Consider the following 12,632-nt stretch of genomic DNA (forward strand, 5'->3'; position numbering starts at 1 on the left):
AGAAAAGGGTTCACCAGAGGGCACCAAAGAATATTCAAGATTTAAAGACAATCTGTGCAGAGGGCCAAAATCACACCTGAGCAGTGTGGGCCATTAGTTAAAACATACAAGAAGCGTCTTGAAGCTGTCATTGCAAACACTGGCTTCTTCACTAAGTATTAGATGAGTCTCAGTTAGTGTGTTAAATACTTTTTTCCTGTGTTATCGCACTAAATTCCACATAATCATTATTTATGGACCTGAACATTGTGATTTCTTTTCATGTGTGGATTGTCTGATTATCTATTAAAACCAATGTCTGGTAGAAATTTTGTTTGAATTGCATCTTTGGAAATGAATGTGATGAGAAAAAAGTTGACACGTTCAATACTTATTTCCCCCACTGTACATACATACATAAAAGAGTTAGTCGAGCCAACAGTGTTACAATGCAGTTATCTTCATTGTCTTGCATAGGAAAACCAACAGCCAAGTATGTTATTTTTCAGGTGGTAGCCTCCAGAAAACGTAACACACTGTTAAACTTACACAAACAGCAACACAAGCATTCATGATGCCTCCTAAACATTTAGCTTTATAATCTTTACTGTAATGAAGTAAACCTGTACTGTTCATACTTGTGTCGTATTAATCTCATTTTCTCAGTACTGTACAAAACACTGAACATATGATTAAACATCTTAATGTAAGTCATTTATCAGATGATACGTTAGACTAATGTAATTGATGAGTGAGGAGAAGATGATGCACTAAATGTTTGTTTCTGTACCTTGCTTAACAACTGTGATAAATCCTCATCCCTCTCCTTTGATAAAAAAAAGTCTTTACTCTCTTTTATAGGAAAAAAATAACTGACAAGTGCTTTTATTTTTATCTAATTTTGTGTTATTTCTTTAAATACTCCCTCATATTTGATCCACAGTTCCCATCTGTAGTCTGTAGGTGTGTTTTCTTTTTACCTTTCTGTTAAAATTATAATGACTAACAAAGGCAATGATTTAGATACAGCAATTTCATCCAAAACATGACTTCACAGCCATCGTGTCTGCATGTATTGCACTGTATAATTCCATAACTAAATTAATTTTTGTTGTGATAAAAATCTATTTTCTCTGTATTATAAATCAGATCACCCCCCTTGAGCTTACTGTGTTTCCTCAGGTAATAAGTAAGACACCTCCACTGAACCAGGCTCAGAACAAGAGCTAGAGATATATAAAAATGAAGGGGTTTTTTGTTTGTTTTTTTGTTTTTGTTTTTGTTTAGAATCATTTTATTATTATTATTCTTTTCTTAAGTTTCTCCGTACCACACAATTGTAACAAACCACACAATAAAGACAAGAAAACAAAAATCATGTTTTAAATCTACTCAAAAACACAAGAATTATTTTTTTAGGTCAGCTAAAGTATTCTTATACCATCATTATAAGAAAAGGGCCAATATCATTGTCTTATTCTAGATTATTATCAAGTGTTACTATGCTCTTAACGGCTTTGTTGTAAGTCTTTCTTCTGTTCTCAGATATTGCTCTGTAAGCATGTTCATTGTGGAATGGGGAGGATTTCAGTTAAACACAAATCCAGAAACTAATCAACAGCAGTGTAAAGGTGAAAAATCTCAACACTCATTTTTAAGTGCTGAGACGAGTGAACAGATTGTGAAGCTGACACTAGATGAAGTGAACTCTATTTGCACTCAGGAAACTTTGGCCTGGAAATGGAAAAAGCCCCCAGTTGACTGTGTCCAGATGTAGCGTGGCCACATGAGGGCAGTAGTTCACAATTCATAGAAATAAATGATGGAGTGTATGATGCTGAAGCTACAGAACAAAGAAACAACATACTCATGTAAGCCAAGTATCCTGCAGAGCATCAGACCATGATGAAAGAGCTTGGTTGTCAGTCTCACATCACAGGGTTTGTCTTACCTTACAAGGATTTTGGAGTCAGGTTTATCACACAGATTCAAATATGATACATAAAATGATTATAAAATCCATATCTTAAAGAATTGTACTGTAGTGACTGTATATGAGGTTGCATGTTAAAATTCAGCATTTCCTGAGTCTGCACTGAGTGAGAAGCTCTTTGAAAGTAACAGACAGGCAGATGCCTCTCCCTCTCTCTCTGAGGTAACAGGCTGATGTTTTGAACGGTCGGGGGATCAGCTGCCCTTCTTTAGTGAAGGACAGCATGAAAAATTCAAACTGCTGAGACAGCTTTTTATTTTTCACAGACTTTTGGATGGGGAGCTGCCCATCACATATTTACAACACACTGACCATTGTAAGCTAATTAGAAGTGCTGCAGCAGACAGTGGTGGGATTGATTGGAGAATGCTCTCTGATCATTTGAAGAACGGTTTCCCAAAGGTTGAGCAGGGCCGTAGTGGTATCAGTTTATGAATTGTAAACAAACATCAAAACTTTGCCGTTACTCTGTGCTATAGCAATGTAATGTGTGGTCCAGTTTCTGTTCATATCCTGTCCTTGAGGAGACAGCCAGATGGTTAAAGCTTAATTGATATCATGATACTGCAAAGCAGCTGCTGAAAGATAAGGATTACAGACAGCAGCTTGTAAAACAGCTCTGGAAAACACATTTATTAAGTAACACACAACTTGGTCATGATGTATACAGGAGGTATCATACCAAAAAGAGTTTGATGGTGCTTATCTCGAAGATTGCTTAGCAGTCTTCAATGAAGTAATTTTCACAAGTGAATAACATGCAAAGTCAAAGTAGACTTCTTTTGGACACAACTTTGTGAATGCAAAATTGCACAGGTGTGAATGGCACAAAATCATGATGCTTTCAATGCTTTACTTGCTTTATAAGCTTACGTTGTTTTCCCTTAGAACCCACAATTCACACTATACAAAATTACAAGCGTAAATATTTTGAGCTCAAATAATTTAAGCAAAAAACAAGCTTCTATCTTCCCTCATTTCTGCTGGCCTTTATTATGTTTATTTATTTCAGTTCCACAAAAACTGTAACTTTGTTTTCATTTCTTTCTTCAAAAACAACATTAATTTATATATCAATACAATAAGCACCAAATATGTACATGGACTTATCAAACTTATATAACTTTGCCTTTTATCAAACAAAAGTTAAGGTTAAAAAAGTTGAAATAAACCTCTGTGTTGTTATTCTCTTCACAGATATAAAATAATTTGTTTCAGCTACTTAAAAGCTTATTTTTAAAGCAATACAGTCTCATACAGGTTCATACAGGAGGAGATCAATCCTCGCTTAGCATTATGCTAACAAATAAGAGAAAACCCAAAGAGAAACAGCAGAGTTAGTGGAGTGTAAGCTACTTTTTTTCATGAAATTGAGTACTAAACATAAAAACAAACAGTCTTCATTTACTCGTGGTTGTTTTGAGAGAGATGCAAGAGCTTTACAAAAAATAGCAAAACAACATGGGAGCTAGGGGAAATCCATTACAGGCAATAGCTCAGGGGCAGCAGCAGCAGCTCAGTCCTTAGGGACCTGTCTTTGTAAGTGGAGGGTTGCTGGTTCAAGTCCAGGCATGAACAAAGATTGGGAATTCAGCAACTAGTTGGAGAGGTATTACCAATAAATATATCAGAAAAATACAAATAAATGATATCAGAAAAAAATTTACACAGAGCAAGACAATCATTGATTTAGTTTCTCAGTTTACATGAGCGAAAAGGAATTAATCTTAACCCTTTGAAATGTGTTTCATTAAACTATAACCCTGCCTATTGTTTACAAACATTTTTAAACATGTACAACAGATATAAAACACATGTATACAGAAAATTACACTCACACAGATGTAATATTTGCAAATGTAGTTACCATTCCCTTTAATTATAATTATTTTTTTGGAAACAAGCAAACACCTTGTGATATTTATCCACTGACTCACTTCTGGAGAATCATGTCTTTATGCCTTTTTTTTTTAACAGACCTATATTTGAGTTCTGTACTCTGTCTGTTCCATAGTTTAACGCCATGAACAGTGATAAGGAAACTTTTTGATGTAGTACACACATTTCTAACCTTTGGGTTTGCTTTTTCCCTTGAGTTATAACTTCCCTCTCTATCACAAAACCTTTTCTGAATGTTTTCCAGACAGGTTCAGCTTAGACAGGCAGTGGAGATGAGACAAGCTAGTGCTCATGGGCTTGAAAGCTAAAGCACCTTAAAACCTTTGAAACACATTTAAAACACATCCTGACACACACCTAGACCATGTCCACACATAGCTGGGAATTTGTGAAACCGCATATATCTTTACCCATTTAGGCCTGTTGTCCATGTGAAACCGAGGCCAAAGTGAAGATTTTTGGAAAACCTTGTTTTTCTAGGGGGATGTGTAGGTTGTATCATGGGCATCTTACCTTTAAAATTGTTCCTCTGACCTGTGATGTGAAGGATCTTTGTGATTCTCATTAACCAAATAATCTGATTCCCAAATGAGCATCTGTGCCCTCCCTGGAAAGAACTTGATTGTAATTGCTGTGAGAAATCTGGGGAATTAATATTTGACCTCCAGCGAGGGAGTAAAGTCATTCCACACACTGATCGCTCTCTGTGAAGCAGGTCAGGGGGTTTGCATAGATTTTTGACATCTATGCAGCTTGTTTCGACACACTTTTTTCTGCTGGTCAAAGGCCAATCGAATGGTAAACTAACAGAACAAAATTACCTTGCCCTCAGGTCAAGAGTCCAGTCATTCTCCTTAAAACCCTCTTGGTCCTGGTCAAAACCTGCACAACCTTGATGTTAAAAGGCCAGACAGAAGCTTGCAGTGTCCTCTGTGTATTGGTTCCCAGGTTTTGTAATTACTCTGCTGAGTAGCCAGAAAATGAAAATATTGACTTGACTGCAGTGGCAAGATGGAATTTATTGTCTCATGATTATAGCTCTTAAAGTGTGTGATTATTATTATTCATGTGGAATACTTTTGATAGAGTTTCTGATTGTCTTCCTCGCTCTCTAATCAAATAATATATATATGTAAATAAAACCACTATGGAATAGCAAGTGTATAGCTTTCCCAAGGGTGTGTTTATCTGAAAACAGGACACATTGACCCCCAGACAAGAAAGATTCACTCCTGCCTTTTCTACTCTTGGGAGTCTTTCTAATGAGCTCTATGACATTAGCTCTGAGTGTTGGGTGATGACCTTGCCTATAACAAACAAACCTCTTATTGTTCAAATTTAAGCTTAATTAATCTCATAAGAACTTGTTAAGAGCCCCCAGCCTGCACTTCAACAATTAGAGTGAGAGGAAAAACATGGGGTTGAATACTTTAACTGAGTCATTAAAGCTGGTGATAGAGCTGGTGGTGTACAGTAACTAAATGTTAAAATAGTGTGATTTACTCATTTGTTGTACAGCAATGCATTGATATTGTGATATTAAATTTAATTCTTTGTCCTCTGTGCTTTTTGGATAATCTCTTCTATTCTGCATCTATTCTTTATCCAGTGCACAAGAGAAATCAAAAGTAAAGCTCATATTAAGATCTGTACCGTCTCACTGCTTGAATACTTCCGTTGCAGCTGAAACAAACCTGCCATACACTTCTGATTGCAGTGACAGGGTGTGAAAGATTTATGCTTTAAAGTAAAAGAGTGCACTTTGAGATGAAAGAAGAGGTTCTGCTGGCTGGTTTTGTGAAGAGCAGTAATTGAAAGATGAGCGAAATTTGAAATCACATCAATTTCTGGTCGACTTCACTCCTCCAAATATAAGCACACAGATCTCTACCAACCAATTTAAAAAAAGTTCTCAACATTGTACCCTTTAACTTCAACCCTCTTTCACACCCCAAATCTAACCCCAGGAAGAGTTTAATTTAAGGTCTAATGAGACAAATTTGACACTTTACCTCCTGCAGTCACACCCCTTCCCCTACTCTGTAGAAGGAAATGGAGTTCACTGATAGCTGGCGCTTTTTTACTGGTATGTTCATATTTTCACAGTTATTTTAAGACATTGCCCCCAGTATGCAGTTAGGCTTCAGTCCTCAAGACATTCATATAAAGAGCGGGGTGATGAGTCATGCTTTTGCATACGGCAAGGGCATTTGGCGCCTGGGCTAAAGAACTATAATGAATCTTTTCTCTATGCCCCTCTTCTTTATCTTTCTTTTTGCGTTACTTCCTTTTTGCTGGGCTCAGCTTAAACCCCATCCCTGCGTCCTTACAAAGTCACTCAACTGGATAAAGTCATTTACCTGGAAGAAGAGGAGCCAGGGAGGAGAGCAGACAGACAGAGGGAGAGGACAGGGCAGAGGAAAGGTCTTTGAAATGTACTGTATTTGTAATGTAGAAAAATGGGAGAAGTAATGAGGCAATGCCAAATGTTGAGCACCAAGAGAGCAGAGTTGAAGCTAACCCTTTGAAAAGAGAAGTTGAAGTCTCTCCATTTCCTTTAACTTCAGAACATTTTGTCATCTTACCTCTTTTGACTTTGTGCCAGAAGTAAAAGAAAAAGCTGACGGGTGTAGAGTAAATCTGAAATGGGGGAAAAGAGAGAAGACGCAGTGCAGGAGGCAGGATTTTTTTTTACCATCAGTTCTCAATATGGTTAATAGGTAAATTGAACACTGTGACCAATCAAGCTGAAGTTTGTACATCAGATGCATGTTGGAGAATATGGCTATTTATTTATTTTATGATGGGAGGGGCCTGTGGAGGAGGGAGGGGAGTGTAATCATTTTGTCTGGAGTTTTAGCCGCATTAACATAGATAAATGAGTCAAAGATCTGCATCAGGGTTGTCATGTTTTTTTTTTTTTTTTCTGTTTTTAGGGGGCCTGTTTCTTGTGGCTGTTTTATTGCGCTGTTGGTTCTCATGACTTTAATTTCAGAGTTCTTCTCACTTAACTGTTGTTATATCACTAAAGTTGTCTTGCAGCGCTTTGCTTCCTTTAGTGGTGACCATTAAGTCTGTTTTAAACTGCAGAGTATGCTTCAAATAAAAAACAACTGGAGGATATTTTGTTGCAGCATTCACAATCAGCTCCTAGAAACTGTGCTTTTCACAAAAACAAGTGTGGTTGATTTCACTTGTGTCCGGTTTACTTTTGTTGTTGCCAAAGTTGACGTCAGAGATCCTCTTCTCTCTTGATTCTCAATGATTGCTCTGGGATGTTGCATTGAAGTATCATTGCCTAGTATTCTGGTGCATCATGGGTTTTCTGACAGTGCCAAACAAATGTCTTTTGTAGACACAGGTCCTTCATCCAAATACCGCAGTATTCACGTCATGTTTTTGTACTTAGTGAAACAAAGCACAATATTTCTTGTTGAGAAAACTGTTTCAAACCGTTAGTTCATCATGTGCCATTTTCTTGTTTTTTTTTTAAAAACATGCAACAGTAATTTATTTTGAGGATTCATCCAGACTCTATAAGTTACCCTGAAAAATGCTTTTCTCAGATAACCTTGTGTTCAGTATTAAACAACTGAGTGAGTGCTTACACAATGCTAAATTGTGTGATTAACCTGTGTTTTAAACAGGGATCCAGATCTTTAAGGTAATGGTGGTCCACCGATGACTTGTTTGGTGCCATAAACAGGTCAAAACAATAAGATTCTCACCTTCCCATTCTCATATGACTTGCTTAATGAATCAAGGCTATACATCATTGTACTGCTTCATGTTTAGCATGCTAACAGTGAGCATAAATGGTGAACATACATCATTGTCACTGTGGACACACAAGTGGTGAGCTACTGATAGATGGATGAGATACAGAACACACTAATGTGCACACGCGCGCGCGCACACACACACACACACACACACACACACACACACACACACACACACACACACACACACACACACACACACACACACACACACACACACACACTCCTTCACATTATGCCAATATTACTATTGTTAGGGTAACTTTTTAGCCTTTTATTCACTGTAGAAACCTTGTCTCTAATTGTTTTATTTGCATTTTACATATTGGCTCTCACTGACATTTAGGCTTTTTCAAAATTTTTGCTCTGCCCTAAATCAATGTATCTTATTTGTGCACCTTGTAAAACACATTCACAAAGCACATAAGCACAATTGTGTAAACCTCTGTTGCAAAAATATGTCCTGGGTTGTTTTTGAACATACATGAAGTATGTGATTTCAAAATACAACCTTTCATATCAGAGCTCTGTTATTTTTCCCCCCTGATGAGTCTCAGTATACGACATGACCAAGTGATGTCTGTGACTGGGATGTGACCTGACATGACAAGTGACAGTGTCTCACACTGAGACGTCATTTTTCTGTAATGTAGCGCTGGCACTGCTGACACGGAAAAACATTCTACATCCATAAACTAACAACAACTATCAATCTATTTTTATTTATTTTTTTATTTTTTCATTATTTCTGAAATTCTTTTTGTCTATTTTTCAAATGGCTGCTGAAAGTTTTTGCCACATTCATCTATGAAAGCAGTTCAGAGTAGACCAGGTGACATAAAGACTCTACTTTCTGAACCAGAACTAGCATACTAGCTTGCCAGCATTTAGCAGGTGTTATAAAGATTTGACATGAAAAGACACTGAAAAAACTGCAACTGCCATCTTATAATTTGCAGATTAGCCAAATATTAGCTGATATTGGTTCTCAATCGTTACATATGTGCATGTAGTTTTTCACTGTATCTGTTGGATTCTGTCAGATTTGCACATTTAACATAAATGATCATTCTAACACACATTTCCACCCGTATGCCAGCATTCCTTCACTGACCTTGGCTCTTTAATTCTCCTGATCATGTAGACCATTCATAAAAGGGTTTGATCAGCTCTGGGCTACGGAGAGACACTGATTTTACAGGTCTGTTGTCGTTCCCCATGGTTTATTAGTCACAGTTCTGATTAAGTTTACCATGTTTATTTCCTTCTTCCATCTCCCCTTGTACACCTCTGCTGGCCTTATACTTTTTGCAGCTTCAATGAAAAAATCTGATGATAGTTCAGACTCTTGGTGTCAAGCCCAGAGGCAGAGAGGATGTGACATTTTCCTTTCTTGATAGAACTCACATTTTTACCTCCTCTAGAAAAGGATGTTTTTTTTTCTTCCTACAGACTTTTTCTCGTTTTTCAAATTACCTTAAGAGCCTTGCATGAACATTTCCAGGCAGCGATGCAAAAATGAACTGACATACAGAACACTGCTAACTCGCCATTTCTCTTTGACCTTTTATTAATGTTTCGGTTGGTTTTCTACGCCTACAACAATCACATGCATGGTTAGAGTCTGCCTCTCCCTCTTTTCCACTTTTTTTTCTGATAAATTTACCTGGAGTCAGATGAAACACACTTGTGCTATTTCCAGAGATCAAAGCCCTGCTCATAGAAACAATTTTGGTCTTTTGTGCCATGGTGAAAAAATGATGCCTGCACGAACATGGCACTCCAACAGCAACATACTCTCATTTTAAGTCCCCTTCTCTCCACCACTTTTCTCTCTGCATGCTTTGCATAATGCTCTGTCTCAGTGCATTACAAACAGACTCTGCCTACCTGGCTCTCCCTGCAGGGTTTCATGAATGTAGACTACTCATTTGCAACACTTTGCAGGGGCTGCAGCTCTCTGTAATTCCATTGATTCACCGTTCACTCCTTACACTTTAAACCCTAATTGTCTACATTTGTCACTTGGTTAATAAGAGAAATAATACTAAAGTTAGGCTGATATGCTAACAGGTAACATACTGCATGAAAAGCTATTTATGTACAGTATAAACATCCCCACTGAGAAGTGTTCAGTGGTGTAACAGTTCGTCTCTGAAGGTGTTTTATTGTCTTTGGCTGTGGGATTTTTCTGCAGTAAGGGGAGCTCTCGCAGTTCATAGGGAAAGTGAAACTGGAATATAAAAACTATTGATAGTGTCTGTTACAGGGAGTCCTCCCTGCCTGTTTTCACAGAGTACTTCTTCTGGCTCCTCTCCTCTCACCATACAGGCCTTGCCTCATGTTTCAGTGGCTCAAACAGCCACGTTGGCCAGCCTCGGGTCAGAGTCCTGCTCGTAGCGGTAATGGTACACCTCCATCTGGTCTCTGCACGCCTCCCTGATGTTGTTGAGCCACCGTTTGATTCCTCCCCGGTTGAGATAAAGCACCATGAGGAACACTACGCCAATCAGAGCCAGGACTATCCCAAGGAACACATACGAAACCGCCTCCAGGTTCTCATTCATACAATCCACGTCCTCTCCTCGGAGTTTCTCCACAGGGATCCCCTTTTTGGACTCCGGCTCGATGCACATAAGCCACCCTGCATCCGGGCACTGGGAGGAGTTCTTCAACCAGTAGTAAAACGCCTCCAACTCACAGGTGCACCGAAATGGGTTTGAAGACAAATAGACGCGTAATCGCCTTTGCTGGTACAAATTGGTGACGTTTTCCCTCCCAATGTTTTCTATCGAGTTATTGATCAGCACCAGTGTGTGAAGATTATAGATATCTAACCTCATTAAGGGAATAGATTTCAGAGCGTTTCCCGCCAACTCCAGCCGATGGAGGTACCGCAAACTTTGAGTGCTGAGCGCAATAGAGAGCTGCGCCGTGGCCGCAGGTAAAATAGAGTGATTCAGGTAAAGAGACCGCAGCTCGAGTAGCCCGTGGAAAGCCCGGGCTGAGATTGACCCCAGCTGATTGTGGCTCAGGTCCAGCAAATGCAGCCGGGGGAGTCCCAGGAAGGCGTAGGGTTCAATCGACTGAATCTTATTGTAAGAGAGCGAGAGTGTCGTCATTTCCAACTCCGTGCCGTTGATCATGAACGCACCGCGCTGTAAAGTTGAAATGTTTCTTCCTCTGAGTATCAAGGTGGAAGTCCATTCAGGTATGTCTCCCGGTACGTCGGTGTCCTCCCCGTCACGGCAGGTCACCGTCCCCGAGTCTCTGGCACAGATGCAGGAGGACGGGCACGCGTCATCCGTCCTGACAGGCGAGATCAACAAACACACCAGTGCTGCGTAACACCAACAATACTGATTCCAAAGAGAAAAAACACACTTTGGATTGTAGGCAGAGTGAAATATCCACATCTTTTCCCTCATTGCAGTCTCAGAGGCTTACTCAGGTGCGTCTTAACGGGAGAGGGTGACGGACCACAATCCTCTCAGACATGTAGAGTCGAACCAGCCCGCCGGCAGCCGTTACTTTGAAGCATGAAGACAGAAAAAACGCTCTTCCCCGCTGTCATCGCGGTATTCAGGGACTCCGGTTGGAGAACAGAGGATTTCTCTTTTGCAAGATACAGCACGGGGTGGTGAACAAGAGCCGACTGTGCTGTGAGGAAAGCTGCTGATCCGCGCTCCCTGGGTGGTATTTTTGACGCCTGTCACAGAGAGAGAGCGAGAGAGAGAGAGAGACAGAGAGAGGCAGAGAGAAAGAGGAGGAGGAGGGGGGGACCACAAGTGTTCCCAAGTCCTTCTAATTTACGATTATTTTGTTTGAGTGTTGCCTGAGCCATAAATGAGCCAATTCATCGTGACTGCACCATATGTGGGATAATTTAACTCCAACAGGGTCGGTCGTTTTCTTCCCCACGTGATGTTTATATTATAACAGCCTTAATTTACAGCGTCTCATGTTTGCTGCAAATCAGTCACAGTAATTACGTGTGGTCAGTGGAGCCTATTTAATGAGGCTCCGGTCAGTTTGTTTCTGGATTTATCCCTCTTTTCAAAAGGGGAAAAACTCATTTTCAGAGAGTTGGTCACGCTCTTCATCTCTACAGTATAGAGTTTGCAAACAAATCAATATGACTGAATACATCAACTGCCTCCAGATGAGAGATTTGCATGAGCATGGCTGGGCTCACACTTAGTCTGATTTACCTCTGCTTACTAATGTAGGCCCATGCACTGTCAGCTGAACACAGTGATATAACTCAGAGCTTTGATAACTTATACCTTTTATAAGTGATGTAAGAAGTCAGTAAGAAAGAAGAAAATCTTAGACAGTTTAAAAAAAAAAAAGAAGTTAGGGGTTCAGTACCATGGATAGCTCCACAAAGAGCTCTAGTGCTCCACTGTATTAAAGTGTTTCTTTTTCTGTGTTCAAAAAGAAGCAAGGAAAGTCTTCAAATGAAAAGATGAAAGCACTGAAATAAAAAGAGTTTTCCCCTCACAGTGAACAGCAACCGTAACATGAGCTGATAAAGATGGAAAGAGACTGGAAAGAAGCGCGAAGCAGCAAAGGTTCAGCACCTTGGATAGCTCCAAGTTTCAGTATAAAGTGAATAAAGATGGAAGTAAAGTATAAAGGGATGGAACTGTAGAAGAAAAAGCGACTCAAGTCTGCCGAGGACATAAATAGAAGTACAGGGTCATTACAGAGGGGTAAAAATCCCTGACATGCCTATCTGTTCTTCACAGTTGTGTGTTGTTGCTGTTTATAAAAGGTTATAGATAAAAAGACATCTCTAGATGAATGATATTGACAAATTATTTTAAAGCTGATGAAGAGTAACAGTGAGCTTATTGTTCCTCCTTACTGATAACTACTCCTGTCACAACAGTGGTCTACTCCTCTTTGTCACTCTTTCTCTCTGCGTTTGTTTACTCATCGGTTGAGAGCACACATCTTGACAAAGACCATCAGAC

At 39.4% G+C, this 12,632-nt stretch overlaps 1 protein-coding gene across 1 annotated transcript; it reads right to left on the reverse strand.

Moving 5' to 3' along the window:
- Positions 1–7,890: 7,890 nt before the first annotated feature.
- Positions 7,891–11,359, reverse strand: tpbgl (trophoblast glycoprotein like). The gene has a single exon (XM_074671499.1). The coding sequence runs from the start codon at positions 11,079–11,081 to the stop codon at positions 10,008–10,010; it is 1,074 nt and encodes a 357-aa protein (XP_074527600.1). The 5' UTR covers positions 11,082–11,359; the 3' UTR covers positions 7,891–10,007.
- Between the last annotated feature and the right edge of the window lie 1,273 nt (positions 11,360–12,632).

This window comes from Halichoeres trimaculatus, unplaced genomic scaffold (assembly GCF_033239565.1).
Source record: "Halichoeres trimaculatus isolate MK-OKI-2021-1 unplaced genomic scaffold, fHalTri1.1 fHalTri1_scaffold_6, whole genome shotgun sequence".
In the NCBI taxonomy this organism is placed as follows: domain Eukaryota; kingdom Metazoa; phylum Chordata; class Actinopteri; order Labriformes; family Labridae; genus Halichoeres; species Halichoeres trimaculatus.